The following is a 23,879-nucleotide window of genomic DNA, read 5'->3' as shown; positions in this document are numbered from 1 at the left end:
CGCATGTGTACATGCTATATACACATATGTGTGAAACATAGATACATAAACAGAGGGAATGATATTCTTTTATGTTATGCATAAAGCAAATTCTAGTTCTATAAAAAGAGAGCTGTGCTTTCCCAGCTAGACAGGGGTCACGTGATGTCATCGTCATAAATATTTTCACACACATTCTCAAGCGAAGGGGAGATGAGTGCTGGCAGCCGCGATGGAAGACGCTGTCATCAGATGCCTCTGTGAAACAAGAGGGCTCTTTCAGGGGCACAAGAGACCCCTCCTGCCCACAGGCTGGGTCCCCTCAAAGCCTCACAGCTGGCACCTCTCCCCCATCCATCAACACCTCCTCTCATCCTTTCTGCTTGGAGTCACCTGTATAAGAGGAACAAGAAAAGCCAGAAAACTGACACATGATCACCTATTTGAATGTGGTGCCCTTGGGCTCAGCCCTAACCTATGTCTACTGTCAGTCCCCATTTGACCTGTTTTCCCAGTGACTCGTGGAGCCACCAGCAACAAGCTTTCAATTCTGAGTATTAGTGAAAACTGGGCTGTGAAGGGAACAGATTTGTAAACCAGTTCAGGATTCAGCCTGGTCTCTGCTGATTGATGCATTATCTTCTTAGCAGCAGATAAACAAATACTGAAAGTTTATGATGTGTAATGTTTTTTGGGAAAGATGTGCGCTGCTTTCAAGTTTACTCCACTAGATATTTACCAAAACAAAACCAAGTCCTTGTATGAGGATACAACAGTCTCGCAATTTTAGACTCTCACAAACAAACATTTGGTTAGAAATACGGCTTCTTAATCCTGTAATACCTGCTGCATTAATATAAGATTAAATGCATTTTAGTTCTGAAAATATTAATACTGCATAACTATTGCTACTCACCATTTTACACTTGACTTTTACACTGGCTGATTGAGAGACATTGTGACGTGAGGGAGGGTTTCTGGGTGACTTCATGAGCCATGAAGGCAGTATGGATTTTGAAGATGCTTACTACATAATGCCAGAGTAACAACATTTACTTTCTTTTCTTTAAAAAGCACAAGTTTGCACTTTTCCAGACTTCAAGGATTTACATAGAACAATTTAGATTCCAGATAGTACAAATACAATAAATTTTAACACTATTACCATAGTTATTCATAAATCCTGCCAATATTTTCTAACCTTCGACCCTTAGCAGATGCATAGGGCTTAAGGTATTCAGCAAACCATAAATTGCATAATGTAAGCTTGGCAGACAGTGCAATAAATATCCTTAAAAACTACCAAACCTATCTTTTATGCATCCACGGATGTAATCCAATAACCCCTATACTCTTTAAGATGCTAATTTAACAAAAAGTAACAATGCCTTCTAAATTCAATTTATTTGAATTTCACAAGTCTAGCTTAGACACGCTAGGGAAGGCTGTGTCTTCACGCCTTGTGTATCACCATTTGCTTGCATACTTCACAGACAGCCTGTTCTGGGAATCTGTAGGCTAAACTGATATGAGTGTGTTACTGTGTATGAAAGTGTGTCTTCTTTTGTATCAATCAGAGAGGCCAAAACAACTCTACCAGAACCAGCAGATTTATTAATCTTTGCTCACCGTGCTTCTGAGTAGAAACTCCACATCAGTCTAAATGAAGTGTTTGCTGAAAGTGGATAAATGGGTAAAGACTTATATTGGAGCAAGTTAAGTTGTATAACTGGTTCACCACTGGTAAACTGTAGACAGCTAGCAAAACCAATTGATTTTGTAGCACTCTGTCCCGCAACTTAACAATGGTCAAACACTTATATTTTACAAATTACAACAATTTACCAATAAACTTATGACTATAACTATAACATACCGATATATGGCTAAAGATCACTGTAACTTATCTCCATTTGTGACCACATACAATACACTGTAAGCATGCCTGGGATAGTCTCATATTGTCCATTCTAACTGCGTTAGGCGATAACCTAATTGTCTACACCCAACATCGAAGACAATTTAAATGTCAGAGATAAAGACTGCATTCTGTGCGACAAAAGGCACAATGACTTGATCGTAATGGTACCGCACCCACAAAAATACTAGCTAGTTTTCCACTTTAAAAAGTTTGGTGTACGATAACAGACTATATTTTATCAAATGAGCCATTTTTCGTAACTCGACGAAAAGCATTTAATTCTTAGAAGTTTGATTGTCCGCAACATTCCTCGACGCCTTTATTCTCCGTTATATAAATATACTGTGTTTTATACAGTTGCTTTGATTTGAAAGCGAATGGTTTCACAAACAAAATAGTCACGCAACTTCTATAACCGTATTTTCTGCAATAATGCAGCTGTAACTTGTGCACAATTTGACGGAGGAGTGGTGTAACGCCGTTGGTAAACCTATATTTATAGGGAAAAACTAAAATAAACGAATAGATAGCATAGCTCTTATAAACGTAATGTGGAGTCATTTAAAGATAATCTGTTGCCCGAGCGTTAAAATTCAACCCCAAATCTGTTTCTTGCAGATTATTTTTGTTAAATCGTTAAAGAAACGCGTGGAACGCAACAGTATTTCATAGTTATTTACTTGCATTTTAAAACAGCGCTTCATACATTTAATTTATTTTAGATTTGTGTTACTTTATGTAAGAATATGCATATATTAAAACTTAAAATTTATGTGCATATCTTTTAGTACGGGGTCAAACATCTCTTTGTTAAAAATGTATTTCTTTGTTTTCAGAGTACAAAATATCTAGTAAACAAGTACAGAGTCACAGCATAAAAAAGTTAATTTAGAAGACGAAGTAGAAAAGAAATAAAGTTATCGACACTCCGCCTCTCCAGTCCGAAGTCCTGCATCCAATCACGGACGTGGCGCTAAAGAAAAACAAATCGTGGGATTGGTCAGTGGATAATGGTTTCCAGGCGCCCCGTGGAGAACCACTACTGCTTGTGAATGAGGGGCACCTGGAAACCGACGTAACATTATTGAGTATGTCTTCAGTGTCTTCGGCCAAACTTTCCAGTGAGGCGCAAGTGGTCATTGCAGAATCAGAGCAACTTAGGAGTGCAATCAATCAAAAGAAGACGGCACTTCGAAAATCAACGATGTAATTTGGATAGTTATCTTTTTAAATCGTCAGATATAAGAACTTTGTTTTAAGGATTTTTTTTCCCTGGCTGAGACAGCGAGATGAAAATAGCACTAATATCCATCTATTTTAAACGCGTTTTTATAAAGTGAGTGAAAACAGTGGATTTTCTCCTGCATGCTGCTGTCGGAACCTCGAAACACTCAAGGACTGTTGTTCGGTTTGGTCTTCAGAAGGGACAGTCGTCTTACTGAATAAGTTAATCGATTCACATGCAGCGCTTTAAATGCATGGTTAAAACATTAAAGTAACGTTGAGACTGAAAATCAGTCCGCCGTTTTCTTTCTTTTTGCCAAGAAAAGGAATATAGTTTTTCCCCCATTTTTTAATTTTTTTTTTTGATTGAACTGAACATATCTGATTTAATATGGCAGCACCGAAGACCTGTGTCTGGTTTCCGATTAGGAGCTGTGTTTTTGCGACTTTGTGTGCAATGCTCCAGCTGGGCTCGGGTCAGTATCACGGAGAGAAGGGCATTTCGATACCCGAGCACGGCTTCTGCCAGCCCATATCTATACCGCTCTGCACGGACATCGCCTACAACCAGACCATCATGCCGAATCTCCTGGGTCACACCAATCAAGAGGACGCGGGACTTGAAGTGCACCAGTTCTACCCTCTGGTGAAAGTACAGTGCTCTGCGGACCTCAAGTTTTTCCTGTGCTCGATGTACGCGCCCGTATGCACGGTGCTGGAGCAGGCTATACCGCCGTGCCGCTCGCTGTGCGAGCGGGCCAGGCAGGGATGCGAGGCGCTGATGAACAAGTTCGGCTTCCAGTGGCCGGAGCGGCTCCGCTGCGAGAATTTCCCGGTTCACGGCGCAGGCGAGATCTGCGTGGGTCAGAACACGTCGGACCCTGGAAGTCCCACATCGTACCCAACTCCTTACGTGCCGGAGTTCGTCACGTTGCCACCCAACATTGGCCGGTCTAGTCATCCTTTCTCCTGCCCCCTGCAGCTTGAAGTGCCCTCATACTTAAATTATTACTTTCTGGGGGTGAAGGACTGCGGGGCCCCTTGCGAGCCCCAGAAAGTAAACGGAATGATGTATTTTCGCGAGGAAGAAGTTAAGTTTGGCCGACTCTGGGTGGGGATCTGGTCCATTCTGTGCTGCGTGAGCACTTTGTTCACGGTGCTCACGTATCTGGTAGACATGCGCCGGTTCCGATACCCCGAGCGGCCCATCATTTTCCTTTCCGGCTGTTACTTTATGGTGGCGGTTGCCTACTCAGCCGGATTCTTCCTAGAGGATAAAGTGGTCTGCATCGATAAATTTAAGGACGATGGCTACAGAACAGTAGCCCAGGGCACCAAGAAAGAAGGATGCACTATTCTCTTCATGGTTCTCTACTTCTTCGGCATGGCCAGCTCAATCTGGTGGGTGATCTTGTCTCTCACCTGGTTCCTTTCTGCTGGGATGAAGTGGGGCCACGAAGCCATCGAAGCAAATTCTCAGTATTTTCATCTAGCTGCCTGGGCAGTTCCGGCTGTTAAAACCATAACGATCCTAGCTATGGGACAAGTGGACGGAGATATCCTGACCGGCGTGTGCTACGTGGGCATCTTCAGCGTGGACTCCTTACGTGGCTTCGTCCTCGCTCCCCTCTTCGTCTACCTTTTCATAGGCACGTCGTTTCTGCTCGCCGGTTTCGTGTCGCTCTTCCGGATCAGGACCATCATGAAACACGACGGCACGAAGACGGAGAAACTGGAGAAGCTCATGGTTCGGATCGGTGTGTTCAGCGTGCTGTATACGGTCCCGGCCACCATAGTAATAGCGTGCTACTTTTACGAGCAGGCGTTTAGGGAGCAGTGGGAGAAGACATGGCACATGCAGACCTGCAAGCGCTTCGCCGTGCCCTGCCCCGTAAACAATTTCGCGCCGATGACCCCGGACTTTACCGTGTTCATGATTAAGTACCTAATGACTATGATTGTGGGCATTACCTCCGGATTCTGGATATGGTCCGGGAAAACGCTGCAGTCGTGGCGCAGGTTTTACAAAAGGTTAAGTAACAGCAACCAAGGCGAGACGACCGTATGATCATACGGATAGCGGAGCTGGCGCAAGTCGACACGGAATAAAAGGGGAAAACTCGGAACTCCCTTGCAGTCATCGGTACTCATAGTGATCCGGTTAAACTTGGTCGATCAGACTCCTCGAACACTTTCAGATCCTTTCAACGTCGGGAGTTACTCTTGAGCTGCTTCCCAAGGTTTTACTGGTAAATAGGACGAAATGTCTCTTTAAATCAATGCAAATGAACGAATACCTGACTATTTCCGATTCATTGCTGAACTGCCGTTTTGTTTATAAGAGAAAATGACTGCCGCTATAGGGTTTATTTTGTAGAATGAGACTGAATTACACGTGATTGATTTACGATGACATGAATGTTTTTCAAGGGCTCATCCTTCGTATTGTCGGTCTTCTCGCCATTAAAGTCCCTGTTTATAATCTGAAACTGTTTTGTAACATTGCTGAAACGTACAAAATTGAGTACTGTGCATTTTTGCATTGCAGAATGATTTTAACAGCGAAGTATTTTCCTCACTTATTACTTTATTTGTGCAGTCGAGTCCCCAGCGTCATATTTTTGCACACAAAATGTTTACCTTATCACTTTTTTTTGTTTAATATTTCCAGTTTATTTGATATCTTGTAGCCACTCCCAGACAATCATCCTTGTAACTGAGCACGAATGGCAGAGGCCCTGTTTGTAGTCTGATTGGGTACTATTGTATGCATGTATACAGCTATGAAGTCATTCAAGCTGCTACTGTATACATTTTTGTAAATACTTGTTTTCTACAAATGTATTTATAAATGTTATTGCATTTTTTACTTGATTTTTAAAATACAGTAAGAGCTCTCTTGTATCTGTACAGTTTCACTGAATAAAATGATTAGATTTTTAAAACTTTATAGTACTTGTGATCTTTCTGAAGCATATCGTTTTCCTCATCAAATTTAAAGTTACCTGTACCCATGTAGCAACGTGAATTAAAAATAGATTAGCAGGCATCTCTCGGTGCTTGAGTTGAAATTGATTGTGTGTCTGCCCTTAAATATGTGCATAGATAAGGACTCAGCTTTATAAAGATGGGGGTGTCTGTTTCAAGACACAGTAGGTGCACTGTAAGGAGCTGGTTAATAAGGAACCTAACCAGGATTTATGCAGTGAAATGTCCAGCTGTGTAAACAGGTAAAAATTTATTTGGGTGAAAACATCAGCTATGCAATGGAAAATATCAGCAAATTTAATTGTGAGCAATAACATATCTTATATACTTACAAAACAGACATTTAGCATCTGTAATTTCAGTATTCCCAAATACAACCCCCAATATTCAAGCATATTAGTATTACAGTTTAATTAAAATTGTTTGTTTTACATCAGCATCTGTTTTATCTTGGGGAATTAGGTTACTGATCACTTCAAAATGTAACAATAAAATAAGCGTTTAGATTATTCAGACGTTGTTGTGTGGCAGTAATGTTTGGGTTTAGGTACTGATCTACTGTAGCCATTTAGCATTACACCGATCTTGTCATTTCCTTAATTGACTGATTTAACCTCTTAGTACGGTGGATGGTAGATGGTGTAAATGGGGCCAAAGTAGCTTCCTGTACATCAGCCCCCCAAAAGCATGATGCTGCCCTTGTGATACAGACCATTCTGCTCAGCTAAAATGGAGGTCTGCACTTTAATGGAAGCAGGGTGGGCCTGCAGCATCTTTGCAGCAAATAAGCTCTAGTGACTGAACAGGTGGAGGGATTGGAGGAGTTAGCATGTGCTCCTGGAGAGAGGAGAGAGAAGAGGCAAAGGCAATCTCACGGTGGGCACTGAGAGATGACTTCAATTTGCAGAGCAGTCTCTCAGCATGCATGCTAGCCACAAGGTCCATTTATTACAATGTAAGTCTGGTCAGGAGAACAGTGTGCTGTTTTTTTTTTAATCTCGTGCCATTTCCAGAACCGAAGCTGTTACCTGTTTAAAGAGAGTTTATAAACTGGCACACATTACATTTCATATGCATATTTGCATATTTTTTTAACTAACTTCTTTCATAAGATTTATCTAATGTGAAGGGTCACATCACTGTCATGGCTGAACATGTCTGTTAAGACACTCCATGGTGTATCCCAGCTTTGTGTGCTCTGCTTCCGAAGATATTTTTCACTTTACAGTGTTATTTTTTTACTTAATCATATTTAAGTGATAATTGCAGTAGTATAGTAGTTCTCAATCAGGTTCCACCCCCCCCCCCCCAAAAAATAAATAAATAAATGTTTTCATTCCAACCTACACTGCTTACAACCAGCCTCATTCATTATTAGCCTGTTAAAGGCCAAATAAGCCTAAGGTAGGGTTGGAATGAAAACATTCTGGAAGGGGGGGGGGTACCAGGAACAGGATTGAAAACCGCTGCTATAGTATGATATAATTTTACGGGAGTTTTAATGTAACCTGTCCAAAAAGTCTATGTTAACAGCATAAAAATATAAAATCTGTAAATGCTTAAGTACCTTTGTTGTCTAAGTATTCCATTAGGTAGATTTTAATAAACATTTTGGTTAAAGGGGAGACTGTTTCGCACGTACTTCCTGACATACACACGGCACTGACTTGCCCCATACGCGCCTCAGGAATGAAAAAAAAAGTTACGACAATGGTGCCACCTATAGGTCAGATTTTGTTTTGTACAGGGTGATCTTATTTTCTATATTTGTGAAGCCATTTTCTCCACAGGCATATTGTGTGTATTTGCATGTATGTTTTTTCCATCCGAATATACAGAAAACAATATAAAAATTAAACCAGTTTTGTCTGGTTGTGCACACAGACTTGACAAATGATTTGTAAGCCAGTTTGGGTTGTCCTTTGCTTGAGGGATTGAAATTAATTTTTTGAAATGACCTCATGCCACAATTGCTGTGCAACTACAATTGCTTAGTTATGTAATATGTCAAAAAAGTACAGAAAAAAACAGTTAGATATATGAATGTTTAGATATGTAAGATATATGCACAAATGTCAGAAATCCTAATACATACTCTGTCTACAAAACTTTGTGCTTCTCTTGTGCCACTGACTGTCATAATAATCTATAAATAGGAGGCTAGTTTGTTTATCTTAAAAGTTTGTATTGATCATGTGTTGGGGAGGTGTTTTTTTCTCAGCAGTTTATGCTGGTTTAGCAAACACCAAATGGTGCTAGACATTTCACACTTTAATTTTTGCTGCCCCTGAGTCTTTTGCTGAAGTAGTTCAGTCAAACACAATGTCAATGGGGTAATCTCCATTAGGGCTAAGTTAGCCAGTATGATTCATCTTGGCCTAAATGTATTTCTGAGCTACATCGCATGTTCAAATAAATAAGACATAAATGTATTTATATTTTTCCTGTCTTTCGAAAAAATATGTCATATTCTGTCATGGCATTTGCTAGAGTTTGCTTGTTGGATGTCTGTCATGGAGATATCTGCTGTCCCTTGCTTTGTTTCTGCTGTACTGTCCCTAAGTTGCCATGCAAAACAATTCTACAGTCTTAACAAACCTGTGCCTCAGGTAAATGTGATTTTCACAGACCTATGTTCCACTTCAGAGTTAGTAAGGTAATGCTAAGGTAGAGGTAAGCTAATGGCTTTCCAACTTTCAGAAGAAAATATATTACATTTGCTTTCATTGTCTCCATTATTTGTATTATTTATTTATCTATCAGCATTACTTATATCATTTGTTTAGAAGACGTTTTTATCCAAAGCAAAATACAATTGGTAAGCCACTGTGCTGGTGCTACGGGCCTTACTAAAGCGGCCAGTGGTGACATCACTCTGCCGCTCACAGGATTTGGACCAGTGACCCTATGATCACGCACACAGAGTCCTACACCACAGAGCCACACAACAGACCAGGGGGTCTTCAATAAAGTTAAAATTCTCCTTTTAGGAGTATTTACAGTAATCGCTTCATTTATGAGTATAGCACTGAGGGTTCAGAACAGTTATATGTGAGAATGGCTGTAATGCATCAGTGGAGCTCAGTCATAGGACAGAATTCTCTGCCACTAATACACTGATTGTATTGTACTTCAAGTAAGTCCATGCAGGTAATCCAAAGCAGGTCAACCAGATTGTAGATCCACTGTCTACACACACAGAATGATCGGTGTTCAAAGAAAATGTCCAGTCCTGTTGGATTCACTGTCAGCCGTTTGTTTGGACTGTGTGAGCTGTTTGATCAACACAGTAAGACATGAGACTGTACAGACTCTGCCTTTGGGAACTTCCCCAAAACTTGTCTTTGAAGGTAGAGTTTTAGCGGTTTGAGTACAGCAGGAGATACCCGTCATTAGTTTTGTTTTGATCTTTACGACGTATAAGCTGGACTGCAGTATCACCCCTGGTGAATGGCGATGCGGGGGCATACGAGCTAAGACCAAGACTGAGGATAACCACAGCGTAATCCGAAATGGAGGACAGTTCTTCTCCATTGTATGAAAATTACAGGGAAGAGTGAGCAACTGTACAGTGCTAAACAAACGTAGATGCAGGAATTCACTGCGAGCTGCTGATGAGAAGGCAAACCCTCCAGGGGATCACTGCCTAGTCTCATGTATTCTTCGGCGGTATAAGAATATTGTGGGGATTATTGGGTGGTAGGGGGGGTATTTCAGGTTTGCTACCATAGCAACAGGGAAACACACTCTGTGTTCAGTCAAGGAAGTTTGTGGGACATAGCAACAGTAGGGTTTTACAAACATGGATCTTACTCTCCAGTTTCTTCAAAATTAGGCACTTTTTCCTTTTACAAAGCATCCTTTTGGAAGGAAATGAAACAGATGCATCAGGTAGGATTATCAGAGTGGTCTTTCAACAGTGGTTATGCTTTCGGGTGGTCCAGATCACAGTGATTCTATCCAGACCCGTTTTCCAACTCTGAAAAATTCTGCTCTCGCTCCATGTTTGTCTGTTAGCAACACTATGTTTATGCCAGTTATTCTTGTTTATTTCTTTATTTCCAAGCTTGTTTTCATCTGTATATTGAGATAATTTTGTTTTGAACTAAAAGTATACTCCACAGAAGCAAACCAGGAGGAATAAAATTAAAATGAATAAGGTTGAGTGTCATGTTAACTTAGCAATGATAAAACTTGTCTGTTTGCTGAAGACTGAAGGATCATCTTAAAAGGACATCACCAGGAGGTCAGTGCTTTCACTGCCCCAGCAGCTGTGATTAATAGAGTATTCATCAACGGGAACAAATAAACTCAGTCTTCATTATTCACAACCTGTTTTTTTTTTTTCAAAAGAAGGGAAAGAAAGCCTTTGGACTAGTGCACTCCCAGAAGGTGGAGGGTAGTTGATGCAGCTCATGTGCTCCCAGAAAGACTCGGCCCCTTGACCATGAAGGACTTTGTTCTATCATTACTGAGTCGGGGGTGTGGCCAGATGGTCCAGGTAGAAGAAGATAGCTTTGGTGGAAGGATTGAGGTCTGCCTGGAGCCTGAGGTAATGCCTAAACCTTGTTTGTCCATAATGTACATGGCAAGATGTTGTAATGATCTTTATTCAGCAGTGTGAAAAATAGAGAATCTGCAGACTCCCAACTCTCACACTGCACTCGGGGGGTAATTTTCCCTGCTGCAAGGGCACTGAAAGTCCTGTTTTCTCTATCAGGACTATTTCAACTGGAAATCCCAACAAGCGCTGCTTCGCTTGTCCCACAGCGGTCATGTTTGGACAGGAGGGGAACCCGCACCCCCTAGAACCTACAGCACCAGGAGGGGGCCCCTTATCTTATACTCTGAGGACCTCGCACTGTCGCCTTTGCGACCTGATGATGTCAGCACTAAGGTGCCACACCCCCAGCATGGAGCGGAGCATCACGTCTCTCCTCAGTGGCACCTTGCAGACCCTCTAGTGGCTTATGGCAGAAAGCAGGTAAAAACTCATATCCATCCATCCATCCTTTCCATCCATCCATCTTTCATATTTGTGTTTGTAAATTTCCTTGTGATGGACTGGCATCCAGGGTGTCCCTAACCCTAACCCTCTATTTCCTGAGGCTCCAGACTCTCTGTGAACAAGATACATGGAATCATGGCATTAAAATGCTTTAATTCATGCCCCTATACCTGTAGGTATTGCAGGTTCTTCCTCCAGATTATCCAATTATCTCCTACATTCCTGAAAACATGTGACTAAATCTGTAAGTGGGTCAATCCTAAAACAAGAGTGCAAGAGTCACACTTACACACATACATCAAACTATTATTTATATAGTCATTTGGCCTTTTTAGAATATGTGTCATATTTGCACAGATGAATTGGGATATTGACGAGATGTACTAAATGTACATCAATTTTTAAATGTCTTACAGTTTTTCCGTATAGCCACATCAAAGTAGACTGCACAGATAGATTATATAACCAAGACCAGCTACTTAAAGTTAACGATGGAAGAAATGAAACTTTGAAATCGATGACGGATGGGATTGTGGTCGACGTAATCCACATTCCACAGTCTCACAGAGGATGTTAAGTGTCTTCTGTATTTACACTAGTGGCCAAAATTGTGGAAACACCTAGTATTTTTGGCATTATGCCTTAAAAAATACTACACAAATATTGGCAGTAATGTTTACAAACAATTAAGGAATGTTACAAATATCATACATTGGATTATTAAATAAGGAACTGGACCAACAGTTGAATAAAGTTCTGGAATCGCCAATTGTGATTCCACAATTTTGGCCACTAGTATAGGTGTGCTGAAGACCAATCTCAGCCAGGATAGGGTTTTTGACATTAATATTTGACATTAATATTTTAATAAAATTAATAATAATATTATTGTTTCCTCAGGCTCTGGGCAATAACTATGGAATTTGTAGTGTATTCCAGTTTCTGAAACAATCCTCTGCCGCCCCTCCGTCTTTCCTGTCTATGATTCCTCATAACCAGCATTTCCTTCTGTTTGCTAATAGTGGCCTCCTTTGGCCCTAACAGATGGAAGGTAATGATACGGAAGGCTGAAATTCTTCTGAGGATTTGCAAGGAGCCTTGTGTGATCTGAGATTTGAGGATGATAAACGTATAATAAGCTATTGAGTGAGCACCGTCAACAAAGATTGTTAACGAATGTTTTTCTTGAGGCGTATGAAAAAGCATCCCAATCAGTGTGTTGTGCAGTGAGCCACATCGGTGCCGGCATTCCGAAAGCCATGTATCACCAGCGCCAGCGTCTCAACAAAGAGCACAGTGTGGTCTTGGGAACCAGCCAAGAGCAGCCAAAAACCCTGCAAAATGTGTCTCTGCGCAAGGGCATCCAGGCATCTGCTGCCATGCCTCCCTTTGACTTTCCATCATCTAAACATCACACACCAGTGACAACACAACCGTTTGATATGAATCTAGGATGACCGCTGCTTGCAAATAAAACGAAAAAGGCACAATCTCACAGGAAGGACGGGGTGGTTAAAAAACAGGATCGTGTTTTTCTTGTTTGATTCCAGATGGTACTGTTTATATTTAATTTCAGAATTGTCTGTTTTTATTGTGGTTTTCACAGATAAACTATAGCTCCTCTGTTTGTGTAGCAAACTAAAGGAGAAATAGTAAATGAGACTGCAGATTTCCTAAATGCTGAAAACTATGTTTGCCTGTCAGTCATAGTTTGTTTGCTAGCATTGTCATACATTCTGCTGTTTACTCATTTCTTCTTTTTTAACATTACCGCAGTTGCTATTGTTTCATAGCATTGTTTTAAGTGAGTTTTGTGAACTGTACATTAAGCGATTATGTTCTGAAGACAAAGAGCAAATTTAGGAATCAAACTATTATCATGTTTTCAATGAAACATAACAGAAATGTCATAAAAGCATAAACATGGTAGAGCAGATGTGCAGGGATTTGCAATTTCAAAGGTATTTGACTCGGCCTGAAGGTTCATGGAAAGGAAAGTACTCGTGAGAGATGATTCATCTTTAAGATGAATTTCAGCAACTAAACCAGACAAATTGTTAGCAGGGTGTCAGTCTCAGTCCCTTTCATATCTATCCATTTCCCTTCAAATCTCTTGCCACACCCATTGCCTCACCTTTACTGCAAACCCAAACTTGGTGCTATCAAGAGCAGAGAAGGAGAAGGCAGTGCTGGGACTTTAAATGTCAGATCCCATAATCTCCATTTTCCCTCTTCCCGTCGCCGCAGTAGGATATAGATTCCCTTTGTGATTTTTAGGCTTATATAATTGTGATTTGGGAATTCTTCCAGCTGCAGTTTTTGCCTTTCTGTGTCTCCTGCTCAGGCTCGGAGGTCCTACGTCTCAGGCGATGTGCACCCTCTCCTGTCCACCATCCCCTCCAGGCTCGCTCTGCCCCGATTCAGCACCAAGCGCTCCCTGGCTCCTCTGAACCCTATCTGCAAACCAAAGGTCGTGACCTCTGACTCTGAACTCTCTCCAGGTACAGATCTTACATCTCTCCTGAAAGGTTTCATGATCCACAATAAACATGGCTAACTCTCATATCTCTCCTGTTCTTCAAGGCGCTGCTTGAGTAATACATGTATTTTACGAGTCTGTTGTCTCTTAGGCACAAAAGCAAGTATTTATCAAAATATGCAATATCAGCTATTCTAATCATAATTCTGTCCATAATTCTGCACATAATGCCGATTTTGATTAAATCACATTAAATAAAATTTAAAAATACATATTTTAACAACATATTTAAGTTAAGCCTATATAATATAAAAATGTACAAATGTAAGAAATATTTATAATTAGAATTCACTTTAGCCAGGTATATTTGCAGGTACTAGGAATTTGTTCTTGGCACTATTGGTGCATGCATTCACAGACAACACAGAACATAAATTAAGAAAAATAAAATAAAAAAAAACCAAAATAAATTTGAGTATGGAACAAGTTTTCATTAGATCCGGGTCCCCAGTATATACAAATACAAATAAATAGTGTTATGTATTGAGTACAGATGTGCACACACAGCAGCAATAAGCAAAAAGTCCAGGAATTTGGAGATAGCTTGTGGACAGAGTTCCAGGACAGAGCATGTAATGTGAAGATTAATGCAAGACAGAGTGATCAGCATTATTGCAGGTGAAGAAGCTGTTTAAGTGACATTGATTTGCTATAGATGGTTGTCTGGGTGGGATAAATATGTATTTACATTTTGTCAAACTGTTACTCATATTACTGAGTAAATAGAAAGTTACATAAAAAATTTCACAGAATAAAACAAGCTACTATGCCTAATCGGGTTTTTACCCGGCCAGCCTATCCCCGAACTTCTGGAAGGATGTGAGCTCTTTCCCATTATGAAAGTCTTTTATCACTCGTTTGGCCACCTGGCATAGGATGGCAGAGCCGGCAGGAAAATCTTTAATGCATGAGGATGCAAGTTTCTGCTTAAGGAAAGCTGTCATAGATCCAGATCAAAAAATATCTGGCAGCCGTTTTCCATTGTCAGAGATGAGGAGGGGAACCACTTGCTTTCTGATTGTTGTAACATGCAAAAAAGTGCTATCATACACTCGGCACAAGTCTGGCACTTCAGGGCTAAAAGCAAGCGAATCAAAAGTGACGACTGCACTGAAAATAAAACAACACAAGAATGTGTGGATTTTGTTTGTGCAGATACATGACCTTTTGAAAATGATCTTTGTCACTGACAGAGGTGCAAACATGATTGCTGCACTGCACGGTAATTCATAAGACAACTGCAGTACAGTCGTCCCTCGCCATTTCGCGCTTCGACTTTCGCGGCTTCACTCTACCGCGGTTTTTTCAAATACATTTATTCATTAAAAAGTTGATAGACAGTGAAAATGATACAGCGCGCGCTCGGTTGTCTGAGTCAATTATACACCCCTGTATTACAATTAAAATTAAAATTACTGTACGTATGGACTGTAGGCATATGTATTCGAGCACCCCCGCAAATCCTTCAACGCCAGGTGCAGCCGAATAATAAAGAAATAAAGAATCCTACTTCGCGGAAAATCAGTTAACGCGGTAGAGTCTGGAGCGGATTAACCGCGATAACCGAGGGACGACTGTATTCATGTACTGAACATAATTCTTTCACGTCTCATCGGCCATGATGGATGAAGCACATGAAGATGCTCAGCTTGTAAGTGACGTGAAAATTTTGGTCACATATTTTAAATATTCTGACATATAAGCCAAGCTGAATAAGTCTGTAAAACAGTCAGCGGAGACACAGTGAAATTCGGATGTCGACATGCTGGATTCATTATTGCAGCAGTATGATGATAACACAGCAGTCCTGCTAGAAAATAAGCAGTATGGTTAAATAGGATACATCAACAAAAACAAGCTTACAAACTTGGTGTCTTTTTGGAAACCATTTAAAGATGCAATGAATGATTTGCAGTTGGGCAATACTGCCTTAAGTGCCTCTGTTGTGCTTTCATGGACAGTGAAGTCATTGTGCAGCAGTCAATGTCGACCCTGTGCTGACTGTAATTGCATCAGTGTGTGTGCAACGTCTGGACGAGTTGATGTCTCCTATCAGCTTGAAATCAAATAGCATCCATATGCTGTACAAAATGGCAACATTTCTCAGTCTGAAATTGCAGCAACTGAAGACGCTTGTGGAAAATGAGAAGCAATGTGTGATCAATGCGGTGAAAGAGATGGCTGATGACTTGGGGTTTCACGTTACAGTTGGAAATGATGACCATGAGGTCCCAGCCAAAAGGGCGATTTTCCACGAGTTCCAGGAAGGGGCTCATTTAGGTACCATGGAGAGCAGCATTTCAATACTTTTGTATTCAGAGATCTAGGACTATCTAAACGTTAAGCTGGATACAACTGAAGCACAGCAACCCCAAAATATTCTCTTGTGGTGGAAGAACCACAGTGATGACTTTCCAGTACTAAGCCAACTTGCTCGCCACGGGCTTTGTGTCCCTGTCTCCAGTCCACCGTCGGAAAGACCCTTCAGCATTTGTGGATGTATGCTGGAGCAGACGCGCAGCATTCTGAAGCATTCATCACTGAATCTCCTATGTGGAAGTTATCAGGGAATGTCCTAGGCCCAGTTTAGTAGCCTAGTCCATAGACTGTTATTGCAAACGTGTAGGTGACGCTGTAGGTGTAATATGCCTACGTGTAGGACTAGCCTACTATTTTGTGAAAAATGTAACGTGTTTTCACTGTTATAAGTTGAACATAGCCTGCTTGTAGAAGCTACAGGTTTGTTTTTATTCTTCACCCAAAAGTAAACATACAAAATGTATTTTTTCATTGTATTCAGGAGTGAGGCGAAACTTAGAAGATGCAGGCAGGGGCGGCATAAAATATGCCAAGCTTTTGTGGGTGTGAGCGGGACAGAGTCTGGTGGGTGTGAGCGGGACAGAGTCTGGTGGGTGTGAGCGGGAGCGGGACAGAGTCTGGCGGGTGTGAGCGGGAGCGGGACAGAGTCTGGTGGGTGTGAGCGGGAGCGGGACAGAGTCTGGTGGGTGTGAGCGGGAGCGGGACAGAGTCTGGCGGGTGTGAGCGGGAGCGGGACAGAGTCTGGTGGGTGTGAGCGGGACAGAGTCTGGTGGGTGTGAGCGGGACAGAGTCTGGTGGGTGTGAGCGGGACAGAGTCTGGTGGGTGTGAGCGGGAGCGGGACAGAGTCTGGCGGGTGTGAGCGGGAGCGGGACAGAGTCTGGTGGGTGTGAGCGGGAGCGGGACAGAGTCTGGCGGGTGTGAGCGGGAGCGGGACAGAGTCTGGCGGGTGTGAGCGGGAGCGGGACAGAGTCTGGTGGGTGTGAGCGGGACAGAGTCTGGTGGGTGTGAGCGGGACAGAGTCTGGTGGGTGTGAGCGGGAGCGGGACAGAGTCTGGCGGGTGTGAGCGGGACAGAGTCTGGTGGGTGTGAGCGGGACAGAGTCTGGCGGGTGTGAGCGGGACAGAGTCTGGCGGGTGTGAGCGGGACAGAGTCTGGTGGGTGTGAGCGGGAGCGGGACAGAGTCTGGCGGGTGTGAGCGGGACAGAGTCTGGTGGGTGTGAGCGGGACAGAGTCTGGCGGGTGTGAGCGGGACAGAGTCTGGTGGGTGTGAGCGGGAGCGGGACAGAGTCTGGCGGGTGTGAGCGGGAGCGGGACAGAGTCTGGTGGGTGTGAGCGGGACAGAGTCTGGTGGGTGTGAGCGGGACAGAGTCTGGTGGGTGTGAGCGGGAGCGGAACAGAGTCTGGCGGGTGTGAGCGGGAGCGGGACAGAGTCTGGTGGGTGTGAGCGGGAGCGGGACAGAGTCTGGCGGGTGTGAGCGGGAGCGGGACAGAGTCTGGTGGGTGTGAGCGGGAGCGGGACAGAGTCTGGCGGGTGTGAGCGGGACAGAGTCTGGCGGGTGTGAGCGGGAGCGGGACAGAGTCCGGCGGGTGTGAGCGGGAGCGGGACAGAGTCTGGCGGGTGTGAGCGGGACAGAGTCTGGTGGGTGTGAGTGGGACAGAGTCTGGTGGGTGTGAGCGGGACAGAGTCTGGCGGGTGTGAGCGGGAGCGGGACAGAGTCTGGTGGGTGTGGGCGGGACAGAGTCTGGTGGGTGTGAGCGGGAGCGGGACAGAGTCTGGAGTCTGGTGGGTGTGAGCGGGACAGAGTCTGGTGGGTGTGGGCGGGACAGAGTCTGGCGGGCGGGAGCGGGACAGAGTCTGGAGTCTGGTGGGTGTGAGCGGGACAAAGTCTGGCGGGTGTGAGCGGGACAGAGTCTGGTGGGTGTGGGCGGGACAGAGTCTGGTGGGAGTGAGCGGGAGCGGGACAGAGTCTGGAGTCTGGTGGGTGTGAGCGGGACAGAGTCTGGTGGGTGTGAGCGGGAGCGGGACAGAGTCTGGTGGGTGTGAGTGGGACAGAGTCTGGTGGGTGTGAGCGGGACAGAGTCTGGCGGGTGTGAGCGGGAGCGGGACAGAGTCTGGTGGGTGTGGGCGGGACAGAGTCTGGTGGGTGTGAGCGGGACAGAGTCTGGCGGGTGTGAGCGGGAGCGGGACAGAGTCTGGTGGGTGTGGGCGGGACAGAGTCTGGTGGGTGTGAGCGGGAGCGGGACAGAGTCTGGAGTCTGGTGGGTGTGAGCGGGACAGAGTCTGGTGGGTGTGGGCGGGACAGAGTCTGGCGGGCGGGAGCGGGACAGAGTCTGGAGTCTGGTGGGTGTGAGCGGGACAGAGTCTGGCGGGTGTGAGCGGGACAGAGTCTGGTGGGTGTGGGCGGGACAGAGTCTGGTGGGAGTGAGCGGGAGCGGGACAGAGTCTGGAGTCTGGTGGGTGTGAGCGGGACAGAGTCTGGCGGGTGTGAGCGGGACAGAGTCTGGCGGGTGTGGGCGGGACAGAGTCTGGCGGGTGTGGGCGGGACAGAGTCTGTTGGGTGGGGGCGGGACAGAGTCTGGTGGGTGTGAGCGGGACAGAGTCTGGTGGGTGTGGGCGGGACAGAGTCTGGCGGGTATGGGCGGGACAGAGTCTGGCGGGTGTGGGCGGGACAGAGTCTGGCGGGTATGGGCGGGACAGAGTCTGGTGGTTGTGGGCGGGACAGAGTCTGGTGGGTGTGGGTGTGAGCGGGACAGAGTCTGGTGGGTGTGAGCGGGACAGAGTCTGGTGGGTGTGGGCGGGACAGAGTCTGGCGGGTGTGGGCGGGACAGAGTCTGGTGGTTGTGGGCGGGACAGAGTCTGGTGGGTGTGGGTGGGAGCGGGACAGAGTCTGGTGGGTGTGAGCAGGAGCGGGACAGAGTCTGGTGGGTGTGAGCGGGACAGAGTCTGGTGGGTGTGAGCAGGAGCGGGACAGAGTCTGGTGGGTGTGAGCAGGAGCGGGACAGAGTCTGGTGGGTGTAAGCGGGACAGAGTCTGGTGGGTGTGAGCGGGACAGAGTCTGGCGGGTGTGAGCGGAACAGAGTCTGGCGGGTGTGAGCGGGACAGAGTCTGGTGGGTGTGAGCGGGACAGAGTCTGGTGGGTGCGGGCTGGATGATGGATGAATGGATGCTGGTCTGCTTATTGTTGATGGTCTGGTATAGTCTGATAAACGTTCCTGTACTTCTCAATGTAGGTCCCACCAGTAAATGTGCCCCAGCACATCCCCACAAGGAGGCAGAAACCTTTTCCACCCCCAGTGCCTGCCCTGCATCAGGTCACCTGGCCCCAGTATTGGAGGGAGGGGCCACATGCCTTGGGGATAAAAAATCCCTCCTATCCTCCACAGGTATGGTGCCAACAGCAAAGAAACAAACTGAGCTGGTAATATCCAAAGGGTGTTATACATATTAAGGTCAAAGGTCAGCTAGATAAGAAACACATATAAACATCCTCTACTGTATAATACGTCACATGTAAAATCACAATATTCCCAGTAATTTTGATTTATAGGACAGTCTCATTAAAAAGTCTTACAGGTTGAAAACTCAGTGGAAACAAAATTATATGTTTCTCTCACGAGAGTTTTAGTTATGTTGTCTTTAATGTAACATTGTCATGAAATGAGTTTCATTTTAAAATGAAAATGGTCCATTTTATTTCAATGTTTACAGAAAAAGAAACATTTCAATCATCCAGCCTGGAAAATCAAAGAAAGGGTGAGAATCTGAAGACATTTAGCTTTAGGGTCATAATGGGGACTCCTGGGTCATGCATGAGTCCAATCCCAGAGAACCCTGGCAGCACCGTGGATGGAAAAGAGGCACAGGTACGCTGTGTTTAGACTGTATGAGGATATGTTCACAAAAGTTGTATATGATTATATATCTGTATATGTGTACAGCATGTGTATATGTTTATTTAATAAAAGGACTCATGTTAAGTGTTGATTTTAAGGCTTACAAACATGATGGAATCTGTGTTATCCTTGTTTATTCATCAATTCCCTGCCTTTAAGCTGAATTTTACTTCCAGGTCATCAAACTGACAACCGACATTTACACTATATGTTTATATGAAGATTAATTTGAATTTATACCGACTGCACTTCCCACCTAAATTTATGAAAGTGAAAGATGCAAATTAAGCAGCCAAATGCCTCACAGGTTATACCTGCTACAATAACTATCAACTGCAGTAGGTCTGTTGCTGAACCTTTGGTGTGAGAATAATAGCTAAACATCCTAGCGATATCTTATTAAGCAATTTCTTTGGGAAAATGACAAACTGCTCCCCCAAAACCAATAAGTTAGGCTGAAAAGAGGTCTGGGAAGGGTTCATTCCCACGTGGGATCTCACTACAAACAGCCTTATGCATCATTCTGGCGTAAAACTTTTATTTCAATCAGGCTTAAAGAAACATTCTCAGTGGGGAACAACTGGTCACTGAAAGGAACACAGAGATACTCCAAGTGACGAGTATAATGAAGGGCATTTTACACTGACTTCATACAGGAACATGATCTGCAAGGCAGGAAGCCGCTTTGAAACAATTTACAATTGAAGTTCTGCATTATTCATTATTTTCAAATTCCCCCCAAGGAAATTGTGCTGTAAATTATTCAGAATTACTCAAAACATCCCACAAGGCAGCTGTATTTCATAAAGCCTTTAACCAAACAGGAATTAAGCTTGCAAAGGCTCTGAAAATGATATGGGCGACAGATTTAACATGTGACATTGACAATAATACACATATTGAAATTCCGGCTGATGCAGGTGCAGATTCCAGAGAACCCAAAGGAAATCTACACTCCTGGGCAAGAAAGGGCCAAAGCTTAATGTTGTGCAATTTGAGATTGGCTCATTTTTTGCCCAGGAGTGCATGTATACATGTAATGTAGGATACAACGTAGATCATTTTGGATACTAATGAGGCTTCATGAGATCAGTATAGTGGGTGATAATCAAGTACGTGTGACACTGGCATGCTTTATCGTGCAACGTGACAATGTGCCTTCTTTCTCTCACTTTGGATAAATATTCCCAGTGTTCTGGGATTATGTCTGAGAACATGCTTTGCTATTATCTCCAAGGCTTCATGAAAAGAAATGCATTGTAATTAATGGCAAATCCGGCTTTGTGACGCCAGTTGTCGTAACAGCTGTCAGATTTATAGTCACAGATCTCAGTTCTGCTTTATGTGGTTAGACAGACTTGAGGAATGGATTGCAACACTTGCAGGAATCTAGGATATTTTTTGTATTTTACTGGCTTTTGACTGGACCTATGGATTATAAAAACCTGTGAGTTGTGAATTACGTGTCTGGAGTCTGCATCCTCTCCCCGAGTTTGTGACGGTTTCCTCTGGGTGCTCCGGGTTCCACCCACAGTGCAAAAACATACAGTCAGACAAACTGGGATGCCTGAATTGTCCACAGTGTGTAATTATGTGATGGCCTGACATCCTGTCTAAGGTGCTCCCTCCCTGCTTACTGCTCTGGAGAGACTCCAGGTTCACTGCAGCCCTTTAGTGGGTAAGCAGCTCGTAAAACATACGGGGGGGTCTCATGTTCTACCTGTGCTATTTTCGGTTAATGTGCAAAAAAAGAATAAAAACCGCTGGGGGTGTAGATTAGGTAAACATGGCAGCATGTATTCACACAGAAAGATGTCAGCAGAGAGGGAGGATTCCTGTTCTGCTAGCTTTGTTTGTGATGTTCACGTATTTAAATAAGCAATGATGTGAAGAGAAGATTGCGGGAGCATTTTTGTTCACTGCAAATCCGTTAAAAGAGTAGATAAGAATCGAAGGCATCCCGGGATGAAGAACACCTTCCTCTAAGCAGGCCTGTCTAACAATCCCCAGATGGCACGTCGCGTGCTCGGCTGCCCTGGGCTCGTAGGAGCTGGTGGGATATGCAGCACAGCGGCGCCCCCAGCTGTCAGGGAGGCAGCATGTCCTCTGAGGACCGCCAGTGTGGACTGCTCCTGGGAGTGCAGCCCCGTCTCACACATCACCTACTATGGAGGTCACATGGGCGGTGCAAGGGCCCGGGGCAACTGTAAGTGCATCATATTATGCTGCCAGCGGACAGCTCACAGCCTGACCGTCTGTAGGGACGTATCCTTACTGCTGAGGCTGTGCTGTGCTTCAGTTCAAATGTTCATCTCTCTTTGTACCATTGAAAAAGTACAGCATGTGTGTTCTGCTTGTGGCCGACTGCGCTCCTCTCTCATTGTCTGTATCTACGGGCGTATTAACAAACCTGTACGTGGGTCAGTGAGGCTGAGGAAGGCCGACTCCCCTGACAGACAGGACGATGCCGTCCCAGACCCTGCCTTTTCTAACATACGCTTACCACCTGTGCCTGTGGGACCCTTGGTCGCATTAGACCAATTTAGGAACACAGACGTGGTGAGTCATTCAGCCACCTGAAAATATTCCTTGTATTCAAGCAGGGCTCATACCTGCCATGTGATGAGATTTAAGTGTAGCTCTTTTATAATGCAGGACTGTAGCCACCTGCTCTTTGAGTGCTAATGTCTTGCTGTTGATGAGTTAATTAACCATTTGGGAAATAAACATCAGCCACAGAAATGGCAGCCTTCAAGAACTCGAACTGTGAATCTCTACTTCAAAGTAATTAAAGCACCTTCAGAATAAGGAAGATGGTTTCTTGTGTGAATTCAAGCAGCCAGTCAAAGCCAACAGCTTGTGTTGTTTGCTGTCACCTGAAGTCTGAGCCTGTAGCAGGACGGGAGCCACGGACGTGTGACATCAGCACTGCAGCTCCTGCTCACGCCCACTTGGAAAGACAAGCTCACAGGAAGCTGCTTCTGCCCGTGCTCATCCCTGTGCACAGAGAGCGGCAGAACAATCTGCAATTCCGCGGTATACCCTGAGTGTGTATGGTTTGTTGGCTCTATCTTGTGGACATATGGGTATATATGATTGTGTGTTTGTCATTGGATTCGTATTTTGCACCATGTGCTGAATCCCCATGATATTTCACTGCTTTGTGTCTGTATTATTTCAGGTGGTCTCTGTGACGACAATGTTGCAGATAAGCAGAGGGATGAGCCCTCTAAGCAATCCGGACGGGACGAATGCAACGTCTGTAACACCAGCGGAGTAGGTCCAAATGCTGCAAAAATCGCTCCTATCCTTCACTGCAACAGGCTCAACCCAGACGGCTTGACTGCGCGGGACCCAGGAGAAGGTAAGCATAGTACTGTGCTGCATGGATTCGCTCATGCCCTTGATTTACTGGGAAAACTGATTTTGTCGTAACCAAAGTGTGCAGCGAATGATGTGGTCGCGCCCCAAAGCTCACAAGATGGAATGGAATTAGATCTCATATTACACAGGCAGCATGTCGTCATAGCCAAAACATACAGTGCTCAGAGACAGAAAAGCTGTGTCACATCCCATAGTACAGGGACAGGATACTCTCACACCTCAAAGTAAATAAGTCAAGCACAGTATGGCCAGACCCCACAAGATGCCAGGCTGGAGGCAAACAGGACGTCATATATGTTTGGGCTTTAGGGTGAAGCCGCTATTGTAAACAAAGCAGGAGGCAGTCAGGCCTCACTATGCAATATCCTCCAGCTAAGCAGCGATTCATTTTAGTCTTCTGCAGAGGACATTGTGTCTTCACTGATGTCTGTCATACTGTACATGCTATTCTATTATGTCTTGTAATTTCTTAAAAAGGACAGTTAAGATGACATCACACGTGTGGGGGTGTGACCATGCCAACTTTCAAAATTTTAATCAGGATTTCAAAACCTGCCTGGATCTCAAGGATATACAGTATGCAAAATAAAGTAATGCACTTTGGTGACAGGAACTCCCAGGA

General features: G+C 44.4%; 2 protein-coding genes across 3 annotated transcripts in view; both read left to right on the top strand.

Moving 5' to 3' along the window:
• Positions 1-2,948: 2,948 nt before the first annotated feature.
• On the top strand, positions 2,949-6,069 carry fzd7a (frizzled class receptor 7a). Its single transcript, XM_023805642.2, has one exon. The coding sequence runs from the start codon at positions 3,516-3,518 to the stop codon at positions 5,190-5,192; it is 1,677 nt and encodes a 558-aa protein (XP_023661410.1). The 5' UTR covers positions 2,949-3,515; the 3' UTR covers positions 5,193-6,069.
• Positions 6,070-9,875: 3,806 nt separating this feature from the next.
• Positions 9,876-23,879, top strand: part of kiaa2012 (KIAA2012 ortholog) — a 28,635-nt gene continuing 14,631 nt past the window's right edge. Inside the window, exons 1-11 of one of the 2 annotated variants that reach the window (XM_023806068.2) lie at positions 9,876-10,003; positions 10,324-10,358; positions 10,466-10,664; positions 10,833-11,096; positions 13,465-13,621; positions 19,211-19,363; positions 19,689-19,843; positions 21,884-22,079; positions 22,299-22,432; positions 22,756-22,909; positions 23,055-23,237. In XM_023806068.2, the coding sequence (XP_023661836.1) occupies positions 10,560-10,664; positions 10,833-11,096; positions 13,465-13,621; positions 19,211-19,363; positions 19,689-19,843; positions 21,884-22,079; positions 22,299-22,432; positions 22,756-22,909; positions 23,055-23,237 (1,501 nt within the window). In that variant the 5' untranslated portion in view covers positions 9,876-10,003; positions 10,324-10,358; positions 10,466-10,559. The remainder of the gene's footprint in view (positions 10,004-10,323; positions 10,359-10,465; positions 10,665-10,832; positions 11,097-13,464; positions 13,622-19,210; positions 19,364-19,688; positions 19,844-21,883; positions 22,080-22,298; positions 22,433-22,755; positions 22,910-23,054; positions 23,238-23,879) is intronic. The other variant, XM_023806067.2, reaches the window with a different exon arrangement.

This window comes from Paramormyrops kingsleyae, chromosome 1, assembly GCF_048594095.1.
Source record: "Paramormyrops kingsleyae isolate MSU_618 chromosome 1, PKINGS_0.4, whole genome shotgun sequence".
Lineage (NCBI taxonomy): Eukaryota > Metazoa > Chordata > Actinopteri > Osteoglossiformes > Mormyridae > Paramormyrops > Paramormyrops kingsleyae.
The sequence above is the reverse complement of the archived record's forward strand: the minus strand, read 5'-3'. Positions and strand labels throughout refer to the sequence as shown.

Bases quoted from the DNA above. Each gene is read 5' to 3' on its own strand.
- fzd7a (XM_023805642.2), top strand. From the start codon at position 3,516: ATGGCAGCACCGAAGACCTGTGTCTGGTTTCCGATTAGGAGCTGTGTT.